This window comes from Aedes aegypti, chromosome 1 (assembly GCF_002204515.2).
Source record: "Aedes aegypti strain LVP_AGWG chromosome 1, AaegL5.0 Primary Assembly, whole genome shotgun sequence".
In the NCBI taxonomy this organism is placed as follows: Eukaryota; Metazoa; Arthropoda; class Insecta; order Diptera; family Culicidae; genus Aedes; species Aedes aegypti.
Window position 1 is genome coordinate 156456772 of NC_035107.1, and position 19778 is coordinate 156476549.

Genomic DNA, 19778 nt, shown 5'->3' on the forward strand with positions numbered 1-19778 from the left:
CTCTAGCTTGCTACGGTAGCTCTTGGTACTTAAGGCCGTGCCCCAAGCCGGGCCACCATACCTCAGTATGGACGAGGCGACACTGGCCAGAAGCTTTCGCTTGCTGGCGTACACCGCAGAGCTATTGGACATCATCCGGGACAGTGCCACAATAGCTGTGGAGGCTCTCTTGCAGGCATAATCGACGTGGCTACCGAAGGTAAGCTTATCGTCGATCATCACCCCCAAGTGTTTGACGGAGCGCTTCGAAGTGATCGTGCAGTCGCCTACACTGATCACCGCTTGCTGCACCGACTTTCGGTTGTTGACTACAACCGCCTCAGTTTTGTGGTGAGCCAATTCCAGTTTCCTGGAGCTCATCCACTCCTCCACAATTGCGATCGAGTGGGCTGCAGTGAATTCCACTTCTTCGTTCGATTCACCGTAGACCTCCAGCGTAATATCGTCGGCAAAGCCAACGATGACCACACCCGCCGGTAATTTTAATCTCAACACCTCGTCATACATGACATTCCATAACACCGGGCCCAGGATGGAACCTTGCGGGACTCCTGAGGTTATGTGAAAGCACTTCCGACCCACCTCTGTGTCATAGACTAATACCCGATTCTGGAAGTAACTTCCGAGAATCTTGTACAGGTACTCGGGTATCCCCAGACGCAGGAGCGCATCGGCAATAGCCGCCCAACTGGCACTATTAAATGCGTTCCTTACATCCAGAGTCACTACTGCGCAGTAGCGAATCCCCCTCCTCTTACGCTGGAGTGCTATCTCAGCGGTTTTCTTAACCGTCAGAATAGCGTCTACGGTGGACTTCCCTTTCCGGAAGCCGAACTGGTTGCTTGAGAGACCATTTACACTCTCAGTGTACCTCAACAGTCTGTTGAGGATGATCTTCTCGAGCACCTTCCCCGCCGTGTCAATCAAGCATATTGGTCTATACGCCGACGGGTCACCAGGTGGTTTCCCCGCCTTTGGCAATAGTACCAGGCTCTGCCTCTTCCACGCATCTGGAAATACTCCCTCGTCCAGGCATATCTGCATAGCAGATCTGAACATACCGGGAGCCTCCAAGATTGCGACTTTGAGGGCCAGGTTTGGAACTCCGTCCGGACCTGGTGCCTTCCCCATGCTTAGGGATTTTGCAATCCCTACAAGTTCCTCATCGGTTACTCTATCCTCATCGCCAGCCCCAATCCCCGGCTGTCCTACAAAAGGAGGCCATGGGCTAGGGTTGTGGCGCGGAAAGAGCCCCTCGATGATCCCCTCCAGCATCTGTGGAGATTGCTCCGTAGGAGCAATTGCACCTCTTGTCTTCGCCATAACGATCCTGTAGGCATCACCCCACGGGTTCACGTTGGCACTCTGACAGAGTCTCTCAAAGCAGGCCTTTTTGCTTGCCCTTATCTCGGACTTCAGCGCGACTTTGGCAGCGGTGAACACCGCCCGTCGTTCTTCACGCTCCTGCTCGGTACGTGCTCGCTGCATCCGCCTCCTGGCCCGTAGGCAGGCACGGCGCAGGTTCGCAATTGCTTGAGTCCACCAGTACGTCGGTGGTCTCCCATTTCTAGGGTGGACTTTCCTAGGCATGGTCGCATCGCACGCACGCGAAAGCACCGCTACCAGTTCGTCCCCGCTTAGGCCGAGTAGGTTACGCTCACGACGGAGCGCCTCCCTAAGTACTTCGTCATTGAAGTACGATGTCTTCCACCTACGAGGGCTTGGCCGTGACCTAGCCGCTTCCTCTACGCGCTGCCTGCTGTTGTTGTAGTCGATACTGTAGCGAACCGCCAGGTGGTCGCTGTGAGTGTAGGCATTGTCTACCCTCCAGTTCGAACTACTCGTTAGGCCAGGACTACAAAAAGTAACGTCGATAATCGACTCCGCTCCGTTTCGGCTGAAGGTACTTTTGGTACCAACATTAGCCAGATCGACATCTAGCACGGCCAGTGCCTCTAGCAGGATTTGATCTCGCTGGTTCGTGATGCGGCTTCCCCATTCCACGGCCCAGGCATTGAAGTCACCCGCTATTACTACTGGCCTTCGCCCTGTCAACACGGTCGTCATGCAGTCCAGCATCTGCGTGAATCGCTCGGTCGACCAACTCGGAGGCGCATAGCAGCTACAAAAGAGGACCCCGTTTACCTTGGCGATCACGAAGCCCTCGTAGGTAGTAGACACCAACTCCTGGACGGGGTATTTACCTGTCGTCCATATCGCCGCCATTTTTCCGGATCCATCCACGACCCAGTTGCCGTTGCCGGCGGGTACTCGGTATGGGTCCGATATGATGGCGATGTCCGTCCCCCACTCAGCAACTGCCTGGTACAGCAGTTGCTGAGCTGCGTCACAGTGGTTCAGGTTCAGCTGCGTTACCTGCACTGTGACTTTTCGTTAATGGCTCGTTTGAAGGTCGGGCACCTTGAGCCTCCCGTTGGATGATTGTTGTTCACGGACTTGCCGGAACAAATCAAGCACTTGGGAGGGTTCTTGCAGCCTAGTGCCTTATGACCTTCCTCACCACAACGCCTACACAACTTGGTCTTATCAGGGCCTTTACAGCCCCAGGACTTGTGTCCTGGTTCCCTACACCTAAAGCAGATCACCGGTTGCTCATGTATGTTCAGTGAGCATACTGACCAACCAACCTTGATCTTGCCTACCTTAGCGGACTTATTTGCGTCCGCCACAGGTAGGTGTACTAAGGCCACCTGAGTACCTGCCGGACCTTTCCGTAGCTGAACGGCAGCGGTGGGCACCTGAATCTCGCACTGTTGCCGCAGTGTGTATTCGTGTGGCAGGTACGAAGATACTCTATGCCCTTGGAATCGAGAAAATTTCCTTTACGAAAAGATCCTCGACCAGCGGGATTCGAACCCACGACCCTCAGCATGGTCATGCTGAATAGCTGCGCGTTTACCGCTACGGCTATCTGGGCCCCTGGGAAGTATGGGCAGTTATACAGGTTAAATTACGTGTAAATCCATTCGTTTGCTCAGTAACACAACTATACACTTGGCTAAAAATGGCTTATGCGAGATTTGGTGTATAAAAGGTATAAGTATACAGTATAAGAGACATATTTAATACCGGTTATGCAACTAATGGTCGTAGTTTTTGAAGAAATTATTTTGATTTTAGTCATAAACCTTTCTACCGGCAGCTTCATTTTTTACCGTTACGAAAATATTCAAATTGCGATACCTCTTTTGTTTTTCAATATTTTTGCACTATTCTTTCACAAATTCTCAAAAAACTCTTCTAGTTTAAAAATATGTATCGATATTGATACTTGGTCATCTTGAACCGGAGATATTCCAAAATTCCTTGGGGGACCGACGCGTAGCCATAACCCACATGAATATCTCAGGCTACAGATTTTTTTTATCGTATTCGAATATTCATTCCTCGGAATGATACATTAATGCGAGTATGTTGTGAAAAAATGAAGCGATTTGGTACAGCCGTCTTTGAGTAATGAGCATTTATGTTTCTAGGACAAATAAAGATCTTGAAAACTCTAAACAAACCTCGTATCGTAATTTTCAGATTTCTCCAAGAATACTGAACCGATTTGTGTGTTTTTTTCAGGGTAGCTTTTTATTTGATATTGTATATATTTTATTTTTTTGATAAATCTACCAAAAACAAAATGGCCGCCAAAGACATTTTATATGGAGAATGTCTGTCCCCCAAGGAACATCGAAATATCTTCAAAACTAGATCACCAATGATTAATATTGACACGGATTCTTAAATTAGAAGAGTTTTTTGAGATCTCATGAAAAAATGGTACAAAAATATAGCGAAACAAAAAAGTTATCGCGATTTGAATATTTTTTGCGGTAAAAACTGAAGCTGCGGTAGAGGGGTTAAAGTCGCTATCATTTTGCTGCCCATCCGCTATCAGCCCTTGAAGTAATTTTCGACGTAAACAGCATGATTTTTTTCAGCCAATAGGGAATTCCACTGTAATGAACTCCATTTTGGTATGCTATTATATTGTGGCAATTTTTGTTGACAAAAATAGTTCAGTTTAAAAGCATAAAGTGATTTGGCATAAAGTCGGTTGGTATAATGGTCATTTCGCATCGTGGTCATTTGGCATAATGGACGTTTGGCATAAAAGAAAAAAAAATTAGAAAATTAAATAGTGCGACTTATAAGAAGATCTGGCGATCAAGAGAAGGGAAAACCGTCGATGAAAATGTTAGTAGTTATAATGCCATGAATGAAATTGTCAATGAAAATGTTAGTACAGTGGAATTCCGTTTTTGGCAACAAAGATTGAATTTTCAGTTGCCAAAATCGGAACCGTGCCAAAAACGGAAACCATATTTCAAATTTTATTTTTCAACTATTGGTTTTGAAAACATGATTACAATGTTAATACATCATTTTTATGGAATCATAAGGCGTTGAGATTTCGGAAAGGTTCACTTAGAAGCATTTTCCGAAGGATTATACTATGCTATGAATCTATAGCGGTGGCGATTTTACGCCTCATTGTCTTCAATTATTTTTTAGAAGCTTTATGTATAATTTTTGTATAAGAGGGCCTTGTTAAACCAATAATCGCATAAGTGACCTTTATTCAAGAACTGGACATTTTCTTAAAACTATGAAAGAACACGATTTTTTTTTGTTTTCTTATAAAGACGTATTTACGAATCAAAAGCGCTGGGTATTGTAAAACGGTATTAGTTTTTTTCTAATTGAATGAACATTTAATATCAGTTTAACTTTTGGACTTTAGCGTAAAATTTGAAAAAATCGGTAAGATTAGAATTGCTTTTGCAATTTATGTTTCTGATAAAGCAAAGCATTTTATAACATTTATAACATCATTTGAATGGTTTACTGCAATCAAAAGGGCAAACATAAGCATGAGATTATGCATAAATGTTACTTGTAATTTTGTAGAATTTAATTTTTACTTGATATATTTTTTTATTGAGCTTGATATATGTTTTACACCTACCTTATGAAATCAACTGAAATTTACAGGATCCTGTTATGAAACCTCAAAAACCTTATAGGAATCTTCAGGTTCTCAAAAGAAATATACAGAAAAAACGCTTGAGCTCTGAAGCATCCGTAGGATCTCGCATAGAGTTTTTAGGATCTTGCTAAGGATTTCGCTAGGAGTTAACATCTTGGAATTCCGCTACGATGTTGCTCCCTGGCCACGATCACAGGGTTTGACGGTGCCAAAGTAGAAGGTGCACCATAATAATACCCGTCTGTGAAACATATCACCTTCCCAATACTTTGGCACACCTCTAACGCTTCATGATTTATCATGAAACGGCTGCATTCAGGCGGAGGATCTGTTAATATGTTTCGGCATATTATCACCTCTTCGAACGGAGGGACCGCCAGGGCTCATTAGTTACTTATAAACCAGTGCTGGTTGTTGATGGTTTAGTTCGTTTACCACGAGCTGTAGCATCTTTTGTACTAATCAGTAATGGTGGTTAAGTTTCGAAACTAACGTGTGATCAATCGTTTTATAATGCAACAAATGAATGAGTGTTTGGTGGAACTGCGGGTAACACTCATTGTTATTAAATTTAGTGATTGTGAGGGTGCTAATAGTGACTTTATAATAAAATCAATGGTGAAGAAAATTTGAAAATGAAATTAGAAGTGATTCTGATAGTTTTGTTAAAAATATAATAATGATGATGTATAATGATGTGAACTCTACTAATTTATTAAAGGCCATAATACATTTTGCAATCATTTCTCTGAATATAAACATTATTGCCTAGTTCTTCAAACATTCATGATGAAAGTGTTAATAATGACAGCGAGTGCAGAAGAATGGATCGAAGTGATTTTGTTTTACTGTAACTTTCGTGATAGTGCTAAATTGTAGTTTGAATAGTAATGACTCTACAGCAACAAAAATAATGAAACATTTAAATTGAATATCTTTTAATTACTTAACTTAGTAATGCTAACAGATGGTAAATGGTAATAACAATGAATTTATATGAAAATGGTGTGATAAGAAAAGTGATATAATGGAAAGTATATCTGAAGTGTATTACGAAAGTTGTTGAGTGATAATGGGTGATATAGGTACGTGATAGTGTCGAAAATAAAAGTGACGATAGTGAGTGATGAAATGAAATGGGGAATGAGGACCTTTTAATAAAACTATTTCGTTCTTCACTTTAACCACTCTAGTAGCATTTCAGGCCTTATCATAGTTTGATAGTAGTCTGAACCTGGGAGGGAGGCACCGATACTACACACGAAATTGGATACAATTGTTTTCCAAATTGCAAGATAACTCCAGTTTGCTAACGACAATCAAGGCAGGCTTAGTGAAAATCGCTAGTTTTCAATTGTTGTGTGCCTTCGATCTTTCTGGACAAACATTGTAAAAGGGCCACAGTTTTCTATGCGTTTAATTTTCAGTTTTAATGAAAACAGTAAAAAAAGCCTCATTCCAATACGTTACATTCAATAAGAATTAACGGTGCTCTCGTGACGTTACTTTTGAATGTGCATGAATTGATTCTAATTCGATTTTTGCTACTTTTGATGAAATGCAAAAATATGCTTAGGCTAATTATGCGCTTTTATCATGTTTGTCCATTGTTTGAGATCTGGGCTCACAGTGACAGTTCGTGAAAGCAAAATCTCGGCTCACTGTGACGTAGAGAAATTTTGTATTGGTTTCTCCCTCCCAGGTCTGAACTACTAGACTGCAAAACTACGGTAAGGGCTGATTGCTGCTAGGGTACACAGTGACCATTTGAGCAACATTGCTTAGGAACGTCTGTGTGATGAACGCAATAGAGGCTTATAAAAGCAAATGCTGGGAAGGAGCTTAGGGCAGATTAAGAGTGCCAGTACTACCCCTATCGCAACCGACAAAAAAAAAAAAAAAAAAATTCCGCTACGATGTTGCTGAAAATTCTCAAGTCTCCGATGAAAAAAAAACATTTTAAGTTTTTTTTATTATTAGGCTACCACTAGCACATCTCAAATTCCTCTGGGAACCTTTTCAAAATCCCCAAGCTTTCACATTCACATTATCCCGCTTAAAATTTACAGGATGCCCTAGAGTTTATTAGGAATCATCAGATTTTGAACATAATTCTCCATAAGCAATTATACACTCTAAGGATCCCTCAAGAAGCCCTCAGTGTCCACTTGGAATCTGCAGATATCCTCTTGAATTCGTTAAAATTTCTGAAAAGTACCACAAGAACCAATAATCCCTTAAGGATTCTCCAGGGTAAAGTTAGGAAACTCATAGACTCAGCTCGTAAGGACCATTTTGATGATGTTGAGACCCGTATCCTTGATTAACAATCTTGTCCAGAATTCTGGATCGTCTCTTAACAGATCTAACGCCTTACAGAGTCTATAGAAAAGAGGGAATGTAGCTTTAAATAGTTGACGCAGAAAGATCAATATACACACCAATACCGAACGAAATTTAGTACTGTATCATTTAATTGGGGCTACCCCGTTTGGCATAAAGTCATTTGGCATAAAGCCATTTGGCATAAAGTCGTTTGGCATAATGGTCATTTAGCATAATGGTCATTTGGCATAATGGACGTTTGGCATAAAAGAAAATAAATAAGAAATTTAAATAGTGCTACTTAAAAGAAGATTTGATGATCAAAAGAAGGGAAAATCGTCGATGAAAATATTAGTAGTTATAATGCCAACGTAGGAAAGAAGGCAAAATTGTCAATGAAAATGTTAGAAGTCACAATGCAAACCACTAGTTTAACGACGTAATGAGAAAGAACAGCCTATGACCAAAAGAAGGGAAAATCACATATGAGAATGTTAGCAATGGTAATGCCAAAAGCATAGCAACTCAGTTTCGAATGATTATGCCTAACGTCCATTATGCCAAATGACTATTATGCCAAACGACCGTTATGCCAAATTATTTTATGCCAAACGGCTTTATGCCAAATCGCGTCCCCCCCATTTAATTCCACTAGAGTTTGTATCCTTTGACAGATACGCGTATTTCGACCTAAACTGTAAGGCCGTCTTCAGTTTCGTGTACTACACTCGACTCTAGTACACGACACTGAAGACGGCCTTACACTTGAAATCGAAATACGCGTATCTGGCAAAGGATACAAACTCTAGTGGAATTAAATTGTATAGTACTAAATTCGGTTTTTTCATCTACTTATAGGAATTATACTAAACAGCTCGAAGAATTATTATCATTGCGAATAAGTTTGAATGATAATGAATTTTATTAAAAGTTATGATACACGACATTTTGCTGTACATATTTGTATCTATTATTGCGGTGTGTCTTTACATGCGCAATGTATGTAAATCCATAATAATAAAGACAGTGAGCCAAAAAGATGAGACAAGATTTATGATTGTAACTCTGTGTGAGCCATAGATTTTTTGTTGCTCTTATGTCGGTGCTGGTGCTTTGTTCAAACAAGCTGTTCCAAATTTGAAGAAAAGTGTTTTTTTTTTGTAGCACCTACTGGCAGACTCAAGTGGGCTGGTCACTCAATATGAATGCCTACCTCATGAAACGTTGTCAATGTATGACCAATGACCATTCTGAAGTAAATAAGCGCGTACGCGAGTCCTTAGTAGTTGGTGAGATTTGGGGAAATATCGACGAAAATGGAGCTCTGGAATTTAATCGATGTGGAGTTGACATGCTATTCAAATGACTAAGGCAACAGACACGATAATATTGACAAAAATTTACAAATTTTAACGGTATTAAAAAATGTTGCCAAAAACGGATCCATTTTGTTGCCAAAATCGAGGAGTGCCAAAATCGGAGCATGCCAAAAACGGGATCCCACTGTAGTTACAATGCAAACCACTAATTTAACGACGTAGGGGAAGTGGTGGTAAAATGAACACCGTGCCTTTTATCGAGAAAAAAACAAATTTGATTGAATTTCTATCACGTACGGACGATTTAGAGCATAAATCGGAGTGTTCGGATTGGTACGGAGGTCAATTGAAGTGAAAATATCAACGAAAACTAAGATTTTAGAAAACCACGTTTGAAAATTAAAACTGACGTAACATTTAGCTCGGGAGTCTTGAGGTTTTTCAGTAAGGTAAATATCGTTATGATATGATGTCAAATCTGATACTTTTAGATTTCTTTTTAAATGGGTTACAATCATTATCGGATGCATTTTGGGAAATGCAATGAAAATTTTCAAAAATGTTTGGTTTGCTCACGTTTTTTGCATGATGTTCATTTTACCACCAACAGTTGTTCATTTAACCCACATAGTGCAGGTAAAATGAACATTTGCATCGTTTTTTGCTAGCGATAGAAATATGTGAAAATTTAGCTATTTCAGTCTGAATTCGTGTTGCTGCTATAGATCTCCTCCTCCTCCTTCTTGGCATTACGTCCTCACTGGGACAAAGCCTGCTTCTCAGCTTAGTGTTCTTATGAGCACTTCCACAGTTATTAACTGAGAGCTTTCTTTGCCAAAGTTGCCATTTTCGCATTCGTATATCGTGTGGCAGGTACGATTATACTCTATGCCCAGGGTAGTCAAGGAAATTTCCATTACGAAAAGATCCTGGACCGACCGGGAATCGAACCCAGACACCTTCAGCATGGCTTTGCTTTGTAGCCGCGGACTCTAACCACTCGGCTAAGGAAGGCCTATAGATAACATCCCTATATTTGATGTTGTGCAATAGAACCATACACATTCCTCGTTTTTCTATCAGAAACAAGATGATATCCTTATGGTGTTCATTTTACCACCCCTTCCCCTAATGAGAAAGAACAGCCTATGACCAAAAGAAGGGAAAATCACATATGAGAATGTTAGCAATGGTAACGCCAAAAACATAGAAACTCAGTTTTCAATGATTATGCCAAATGTTCATTATGTCAAATAACTATTATGTCAAACGACCGTTATGCTAAATTATTTTATGCCAAATTGCGTCCCCCTGAAAAAAAAACGCCATGAGCGGTGAATAGCATCTTTACGGCAATTATAACTAACAATTGTAAAACACTTGATTGACTGATTCTACAAAATCTTACGTGAGATTCTACCCAAGCCATCCTCCTTCACTTGAAAGAAAAAAAAACAAGATTTTCTGATATACGACCGAGGGGGTCGTATCAGCGTTTACGTAATTGTTGAACGATTGATATGATTTTGTTAAGATTTTAAAAGCAGTCGGAGCATCTGCTCTGCTCGGGGTGTCGAGCTATGGATGTTTGAATGTATTCTAATACTACTTATGAACAATGTTTCTTTTCAGCATGATTGCTAATTTGCTGCAATGCGATGTAATGCTTCTTATAATGCAGACTGTGCTTAAACGAGCTCTTGACCTTAAAGCGATCACATTCTCGGAAAGTCACGTTCAGCGGGTAAGATATGCAATATTATTAAATAAACTGTTCCTCTTTAATCTACAATCTGTGTTTCCCTTTAAAGACTCTACACCTAATCGGCTATGCTATTCAAGAAGAGGAATCTGGCAACTATGCTTTTCTGAAGTTCATTGAGCGATCCAAAAAGATGAATATTTTTCCCATGTTGGAGGAATTGGTCAACAGTGCAAGGGTAAGAAAAAACTTTTGTTAAGCACAATACAGAATGCTAGCAGCATTTGTGCACCAAATAATTCGTCACTTAAAGAGTTGAAAATAGGTTAAGAGGAAAATAACCATCATCGTGTTACAAATTTTCAAAACCAGTTTTTTTGCTCACTCCCGAAGCAATGTTTATGAAAATCTATCATTGCATTGCACTTGCTATCTGTAATGCAGTAATATATTTTCATAAGGATATCTTTAAAATTGAACGAAAAAACTGGTTTTTCATTTTTAATGATTGAATGATGAATTCTTGAGCCTTAAATAATACATCCATTTTAGTTAATTAGGAGCTATAAAGAAGCTCATATTTGCTAAAAATGAATGCCATGCATTACTTGGTGCAAAAATACAAATTGCAACTTGAATGTTTATTAGCTTTAAATTATTTATTCATTTTAGGTCGAATCTCAGCGAGATCTCCTTCTATGGGTCATACAGAAATACAAAGATGTATCCCTGAAATTCCAAGATAAAAAAATGGATGAAGATCACACGAGCAACGAGCAGCCTCAAACTTCTTCAATGACTCAGATAGAGGCAGAGCGACTGGAAAAGGAAGAACGGGCAAAATTGGCAGCCAAAAGGCGCGCCCAGATATTGGCCCAGATGCAGAACGCCCAGAAAAACTTTATGACATCTAATGCTGAACTGTTCGAGAACAATAGCGATGACGAAAAGGAGGCAGGATGCAGCAGCATGGATTGGCAAGCCACTACTGAAGAAACTGGCGAACAGGCATGTGTTGGTTTGAAACGAAAAATCCAACGCGTTGAAGAGGCTCGTCATCGGTGTATTCTCTGTTCGGAAGAATCCTCGGTTACTAAAACCGAAGAATGCATGGTATATGCCGCATTTGTGCAGAAATCGAGTGTACTGTCTCGTTATCAGCAAACAGATGATCAAGGGCAACTTAAGTACTTGGAAACCAGCATCCATCCTTCACCACATGTCAGCACTTGTGGACACGTTATGCATGCATCTTGCTTTGAAAAATATTTCAGCAACGAAATGATTAAAGAAAACCGTCGACCATACCGCAATCGAACTCCGGTACTGTTCGATATAGAAAAACGAGAATTTCTGTGTCCACTTTGTCGGTTTTTAAGTAACGCACTGCTACCACTTTTGCCAGCGCTTGGAACGTTTAATGAAAACACTAATTCCATTAAACCAATACCCGATGCAATCGATTTCCAAAATTGGAATACATTGATGGAGGAGTTTTCTGTGACCCTAAGGAATGCCAACACCAGCCAGATGGAAACTCAGCAAGAAGCCGAAGCCGACATTGAAGAGCAGGTCAACAAAAATTGCATGCGTGTTTATGAGGAAGCAATTCTCCCAAAATTATCAGCTGCATTAGGCATTGCTGTAGACAAAAATGATTGTCATACACAATCGTTAGTTCGGGATTCCATTGAAGAGTACATTAATAAATTTTGCACCGCTGTTCACGACGTAGCTCCCTTCCCGTCAACATCTAGAAACTTTGAAGAATATCTCGTCACATGGCTGTCGTGTGCTTACACAATAGAATCGTTGGAAATGTTGCTGAGAGCTACGGACAAGAAACTTAGTGGAGAACTTTCAATACGGTAAGTACATGCATTGAAACAATCCATTAAATTACGTTTAACCCGTATAGGCCTGAGTGAAAGCAAAAATACTGAAACCCTCACCGCTCAGCGAATTCTAAACGGATTCAAATGATTTTTTGTCAGTTCACTGGCCCACATTTCTAGTTTCTAGAAGTAGTCAAAGGAACTCGGAAATATTCCTGTGGCCGGAGTTATTCCGGTGGGTCACTGGGTCAAGTCGGGTAGAATATGGCTATTTGTTGGGACATACCAAGTAAACTTTATATATTTGCAATGACAATCATTTGGATTTGCATAAATCATTAAGATATGATATTCAACATTATAAATGAAGAGTTTTGCATCGTTTAAGGTGATTATAGAACGAAGCCACACCTCAAATTTTCAAGAGCACAAGACTTGAAAACCAAACAGCGCTCCGCGTTCAAAATCTATCCCATTGGTCACCACCAGCAAGCGAGCAATTTGATTGGTTTTCAACGCGAACTGTTGTCAGATACTCTCGTCTTGTGCACTTGAAAATTTAAAGTTTGGCTTCGTTTTATAATCACCTTAAAATATACCGGATGTGGCCATTCGGACGTAATGCCCTGAACTATAATGGCCACATTATAGTCGATTCCGGAAATTATCTGTGACATGGAATTTGCCTACCTCCAGGGGCACAAACGCACAGTACCCTTCTCACACGACCTGACCCAGTGATCCACTGGAATAACTCCGGCCACAGGAATATTTCCGCGTTCCTCTGTGCACTTCTAGAAACTAGATATGTGTGCCAGTATACCGACAAACAATCACTTGAATCCATTAAAAATTCGCTGAGCGGTAAGGGTTTTAGAATTTTTGTTTGCACTCAGGCCTATACGGGTTAAAATAGTAGCGATCAAAAGTCCAAAATTAAAATTGTGCGTGATTTTGGCATACCGTCAACGTACCAGTACTCGCTCATGTTCCAGTAGCCCGCTCACGAGCTTAAAAAGTAAGGTAATTTGAGTAAATACACAAACAAATGCGCACAGTATGATTCATTTTGTCGATTTCAACCGTATAGCGGCTAAAGTTTTCAAATTTACTTTGTGCAAAATTATCTTTTTCTGTGTGAGCGGGCTACTGGAGTATGAGCGGATACTGGTGCACTGATGGTACACAAGTTCCACAATTAAGAATCATTTAAGGCCTAGCGCAAATTTTAAAAATTATAGAAATCAAAATAGACAATATATTTTGATGTTTTCTACGCCAAATGGTAAGGTTGGGCACATACCCACAGTTCATGTAAAATATTGTCATTAAGATTGTTGATAATATTTGAAATTTTCACAATTTTTACAAGCGAAACCTGTTAAACACTCGTTTCATGAGCGGTTCCACAGAAAATGACGACTTTTTTTCCCAAATTTCATTTTTATATTTTTTTATTTGGATTAAATTTTGCACATGCTTTCTTTATGCCCAAAAATGCCTTTTTGCATCATCGGTTCGCCATTTTGACTCTAGCATTACTTTTGAGAAGGGCCTAAGAAAAAAAATCCTTAATAATTTTCAAAAAATTATAACTTAGAAACGGTTTGTCCGATCGGTTTGGTTTCTTCCGCAAAGTTTTAGGTTATTGTTGGGACTATCTGAAAAAATATACACTGTAAAAAAAATGTTGTAATTTTTTTATATTTCGAAAATAAAGCTTAAAATCAATTTCTCAAAATCGTTTTTTTTTTTTATTTAAGTAACAAAAATGAAGTCTTTTGCACAGTGGGTCAAGATGGAGAAATAATGGACAAAAAAGCTATGATTTTTTAAAAAAAGGTGAATTTTTGAAAATGGTCATAATAAACTTTTTAAATGTTTTTCAACTCAAATTTATGAAAGTGCGCAAAATTTACAACAAAAAAGGTATACGGGAAAATCAGGCTAACTTTTACCGTTTTAAAGATACAGCGATTTCAATACAAAATTATGATATAATTTTCAATTTTCGGTCATTTTCGAATGTTTTTCGAGGCGCATAAGCCTAGAAATTTGTTCATTGTCTGAAAGAGCAGATAATTTTTGATTAAAATGTTTGAAAAAATATTGATTTGGTAATTTTTCATGGTATGTATGAGGCGAAATAAAAAATGTGCCCTGTAAAAATGATGTATTTATTTTTTTTAACGAAACACAACTTCCACATTCAACATTGTGATATTTTGATATGTAATTATCAAGAAAATATTGAACAAAATGTTAAAAGTTAAAGAAATAACAATATAAAGCAATCAATACGTGAAATGCATTTATATCGATTTAAGATAATGAAATATTTCCATTCGAAAACAAAAGCTTTATGAGTAGAGGAGTAACGTGCCCAGTTGTCTCACACAAATATACCTGATGTTTTTTAAAGTACAGCACGTTGGTATATTTTTGTGGTCGGACAGAAACGTAGCTAATAGTTGATTCAAGTACCCATGTTGGTATAAAAAAGAGCTGATGCAGCAAAGACACAAGCAAGTGATAATCAAGTGAAAAGTAAAAGATAGCTTAGAACAATGAAGTATAAAATGATTTTCCAGTAAATTTAATTTTAAAATCGCTGTATCTCGGAAACTGTAGCAATTAGCAAAATTTTCTCATATACCTTTTTTGTTGCAAATTTTGCGTACTTTTATAAAATCGGGTCGAAAAGCATTCAAAAAGTTTATTTAGACCAGTGCTTCCCAAACCTTTTCAACTTTCGCCCCCTTGAGGCCAATATTTATCTGGAATCGCCCCCCAGAAATGTGATTAAAATATTTTGATAAGGTCAAAAAAAATGCACTCGACTCCGATATCCAAAGAATATTAATACAATAACTATTATGTACATTGTACATTGAAAAATATTTTCTTCCATATCGGTAACCTGGACTGTAATTTATAATAATATTTTTTACAATATCTTGCGTCCATTGAATCAGATGATAAAAGTTCGGTCCAGTTTCAACTCAAATTCGGGGGCGAAGTTCTCCAAATCTTAACCAAATGCAATGCTTTTCGAGCAATCGCATTTATTTTTGCATGGATATGTCATATTTGGGTGAACTGCATTGATTCTGTTCGCAATTGTTCGTTTTTGGAAGAACTCACCCCGTGAATATATGATATTGATTTATCTGCTATTTAAAAAATTACTGCAATAATTTTCAGAAATTGTGAATAATAAATGTCTGACGTTTCTGGGAACGTTTTTCTTTATCCAAAATTTGTACTGTAGATTTTTTTTGTAAAAAGCTGGATGCCAGAAATAATCCCTTCCAGCCTTTAAAGTTCACATACAAAAAAAGGTCCTTATATTAAATATTGGGCATCTGCAAAAATCTTGTGAAAATCTCAAATGCTGACCATTCTTAAAACTCACATGATACTTAAAAACCTCAATGCATAACACAAATATTTTGTGTTTGACAGTGATGTAATGTTGTCTATCATAATTTTAAAATGTCCATGATTAGAGATATAACCAGGTCCGTCCCACTCGGGCTCAGATTTTGGGCCACTGCAAAGGACATGGAGGTCTATTATGTGTCTTTGATATAACGATCTAAGGTAAAATAGTCCTGGGAATAGTTAAGTTTAGAGTTGATTAACTTTCAGATGTGTGTCCTCCAAAGGTTTTGAGTAATTATTTTCAAATACTCCCGTGCTAGCTTTTTCGCCCCCTTTCTAGATTTTTCGCCCCCTAAATTCTGTTTTACAAATTTTCGCCCCCTTGAGCCTGAAAATCGCCCCCAGGGGGGCGAATTCGCCCACTTTGGGAATCACTGATTTAGACCATATTGAAAAATCAACCTTCTTTAAAAAAACTTTTTTGTCCATGATTTCTCCATCTTGACCCACTGTGCAAAAAACTCCATTTTTTGTCTACTTTAAAATATAAAAATATAAAAAAATAAAAAAAAACGATTTTTGAAAAAAATGATTTTTAAGCTTTATTTTCGAAATAAAAAAAAATTCAACATTTTTTTTACAGTGTATATTTTTTCCAGATAGTTCCAACAATAACCTAAAACTTTGCGGAAGACACCAAACCGATCAGACAAATAGTTTCTAAGTTATAATTTTTTGAAAATTGTTAAGGCTTTTTTTCTTAGGCCCTTCTCAAAAGTAACGCTAGGGTAAAAATGGCGAACCGATGATGCAAATAGGCATTTTTGGGTATAAAGAAAGCATATGCCAAATTTCAGCCAAATCAAAAAATACAAAAGTAAACCGACATTCGAATTCAAATGTAACCGCTCTCATGCCAATATAGGCGATCTGTTGTCCAAAGTCGATGGAAGTCGAAGCATCATATTGTTTCGTAATACTCTTGGGCACCCTCTTCAAATCAAGTGACTGCAGAAGTCCATGACAGTTGATTCTCCCCTGCAATGTGTCTGCTACAACCATAGTTCGTGCGATGTCCCTACGTAACTGAAGAGTCTCGAAATTAATTAGTTGGCACCAACTTCTGTAACTCGGCATCCGAAGCTGACGGAGAGTGAAGCGAATAAAGCGGTGCTGTACTGATTCAATCCTGTCAGATCCGTTCTGGTAGTCGGGATTCCAAACTACATTGCAATATTCAAGGGTTGATCGAACCAGCGAGCAGTACAGCGACTTCAGACAGTATACGCTAGTAAAATCTTTGGCAACGCAAAATATGAAGCCCAATGTCCTTGATGCCTTCGCAACTACGTACGCCACATGGTGTTTGAAAGTGAGTTGTGGATCAAGTATCATTCCAAGATCTGTCACACTGTCAACGCGCTGATTCACAGTGTTGAAGAGTTCGTGCCAGAAACAGGCCTACGTATACGGGCAAAAGAAATCACAGAACATTTCCCAGGATTAACGGTAATTCGGTTAAGGGTACAACAGTTGGCAAATGCATGAAGATCCTGCTGAAGGCATATTGCGTCGTAGTCCGAAAAAAATCGTCGATAGATCTTTAAATAATCAGCGGAGGATAATCGAGGCCCCTTGAGAATTTAATGAACATCGTTGAAGTTTATCAAAAATATTAACGGTCCCAAGTGGCTGCCTTGAGGAATTCTGGATGTGGCTAGAAATTCAATAAAAAGGCGGTGAAAGTAAATAAAAAGACGAATCGTTGACCAACGGAACGTTGCTGGCGGCTTGAGTAACGAGTTCCTCAGGAATTAGCGAAGAGTTGACAAACGCTTTGAGCGACATCTCCATTTAAAACTAATGTTGGAGGCAGAACAGACAATTTTCTCTGCTCATTCACGTACCTACCTCCAAAAAGATTTCGGTTTTGCTGTAAGGTCTCGTTGAACTTGTTGTTGATAGCGATTGGAGCAATGCCGACTTGTTCTCTTATAGGCGGCATTTAACCCTAATATATTGCTCGCGCATGCGCAAAGTAGTACAGGTCGGACTCGATTATCCGGAGTATTTTTTCACTCCGGATAATCGAATCACTAGGAAAAAAAATTGAAATCCTCGATAAACGAACTTAAATGTTATCTTTTTTCGTTGTTTTATTTATATGTTGCGGTGGCGTAGCCAGAAATTATTTCTAGGAACAGTAGAGGTCTTCACAAGAACATAAAATGTTTGATTAGTATACACAAAAAAACACTTTTTCAAATCCCCCTTCTCTTAAATACGTTCAAAACTGCAAAACCATTCATATTGTATATTGCAATACCAAATTATCTCAGATTTATGCATAAAAATTGCAAAACTTAAACATCAAAAAACAAATTCGGGATAATCATCATTGATCCCCCCTCTCATTGATCGCGTTGTTTATGTTTGCTGTGATTTTAAATTTGTAGATTTTTTAAGGTATAACAAAATAATTGACCTTTTTATTAACTTTCAGGTACACTTCTTGCTTGAGTGGATTTGTTCGGGTATCCGCAGTGTTAGGAAACAATATTAAGCGATTCAACCCCGGATTGATCGATTACATGTGTGATCTGTACGATACGTTGCTTGGAAAACGAGGATCCTCCTTCTTGGAGTGGGATATCTTCAGCATGATGACATCGTTGATATTCGCAACTAGATGTGTTTTGTTTAGCGCCAGTAAGGAAGAAACTATACCCAAAGGAAATGTGATCGACCATGACATTCTGACTGCAATGTTCCTGGTGAATGCAATTAGAATCGTCGTTACACATGAGATGAAATTTTCCAATGTCATGGATATCGATGAGACAGCTACTGGTAGCGACAAAGAAGTATCAACAAATCTGTGTAATATTTTTATGAAGTATAATATTTACCACACAAATGTTGAAGATGAGAATGTTCCAACCTCCATTGGGCATTATTTGGCAAATACTATCAAAGAACAAAGTCAAACTTTTCTAAGATGCTCGTGCTTATTGTTCCATGCTATTACGGACGTAGAGCTTCCTAGTGGAGACAATTTCGAAGCACTAGCTTCGTATTTAGGCTTGGAAACAGACGTGTGCACGTATTTCAACAACGATATTTACGGTCAATTCATATCCAATTTGATCAATGCCAACCTTCAAGAACTTCAAGCCGTTAAACAGAATATACGGAATAAGCAATCAGAAGATATTGTTCCAATTATTCAGGCCATACCACCCATCCGGCAGCTGATAGATCTCCCGGAAGATTACAGTGATCTGATCAACAGTGTATCATCTTTCACTTGCCCAAACAATGTACGAGACGATTCTCGCAACCCTACAATGTGTCTAGTCTGTGGCGAAATTCTATGCTCCCAATCGTTTTGTTGTCAGAAAGAACTGGATAAAAGCTCAGTAGGTTCGTGCACCTATCATGTCCATACATGTGGCGCCGGAATCGGAGTATTTTTAAGAATTCGTGAATCTGAAATATTGTTACTTGGAATGAATAAGGGTTGTTTCATCCCTGCTCCTTATTTGGATGAGTATGGCGAGACGGATCAAGGATTGCGCCGTGGCAACCCGTTGCGACTATGTAGGGAACGCTATAAGAAACTGCACATCACATGGCTCAGTCACGGTATTCATGAGGAAATAACCCGCCGGACTGAAACGCAACAAACATTGTTCGCAACACAGTGGCAGAATCTATGAAAATAAAGAAACATACAGGTGTTTATCTTGATATTGTGCAGATATATGTATGCATACCGAACGCAAAAATAAGAAAGTCAAGTAGTAGGTACCAGTGGTAATTCCAACGCGCTGACTTATGTGAATAATACATCTAGATATTAGATATGTTTTATGTAATTTTGTTTCGCTATATTTTCAGCTGTTGATAGAGAATTTAATGCAAGTCTGTTTCATGATGTGAGTAAATACATATCTTGCATCTAAACTATCTGTTCCTTGTATGTGTAAGATATCCGAAATCCTAATCATTGTGTTACCTTTTTAATTTATTGATTACATTTGTTTTATCTTGGTGTCCTGTGCGACCATAACATCCGAATTTGGTAAACCTGGGGTCAATATGACTCCAAAGCATTTTGAAGGACTGTAACTTTTTTTGTTAGTAAACGGATTTGTGAAATTTTTTCAGCATTTCCGCAGTTTTTTTTTCACTCAAAATAATCCAAACGT

At 38.9% G+C, this 19778-nt stretch overlaps 1 protein-coding gene across 1 annotated transcript in view; it reads left to right on the top strand.

Moving 5' to 3' along the window:
* Positions 1 to 19533, top strand: part of LOC5571583 (E3 ubiquitin-protein ligase UBR1) — an 84083-nt gene extending 64550 nt beyond the window's left edge. Inside the window, exons 8-11 of the mRNA XM_021851835.1 lie at positions 10279 to 10390; positions 10458 to 10586; positions 11021 to 12216; positions 18071 to 19533. Of these exons, the coding sequence (XP_021707527.1) occupies positions 10279 to 10390; positions 10458 to 10586; positions 11021 to 12216; positions 18071 to 19286 (2653 nt within the window). The 3' untranslated portion in view covers positions 19287 to 19533. The remainder of the gene's footprint in view (positions 1 to 10278; positions 10391 to 10457; positions 10587 to 11020; positions 12217 to 18070) is intronic.
* Positions 19534 to 19778: the final 245 nt, after the last annotated feature.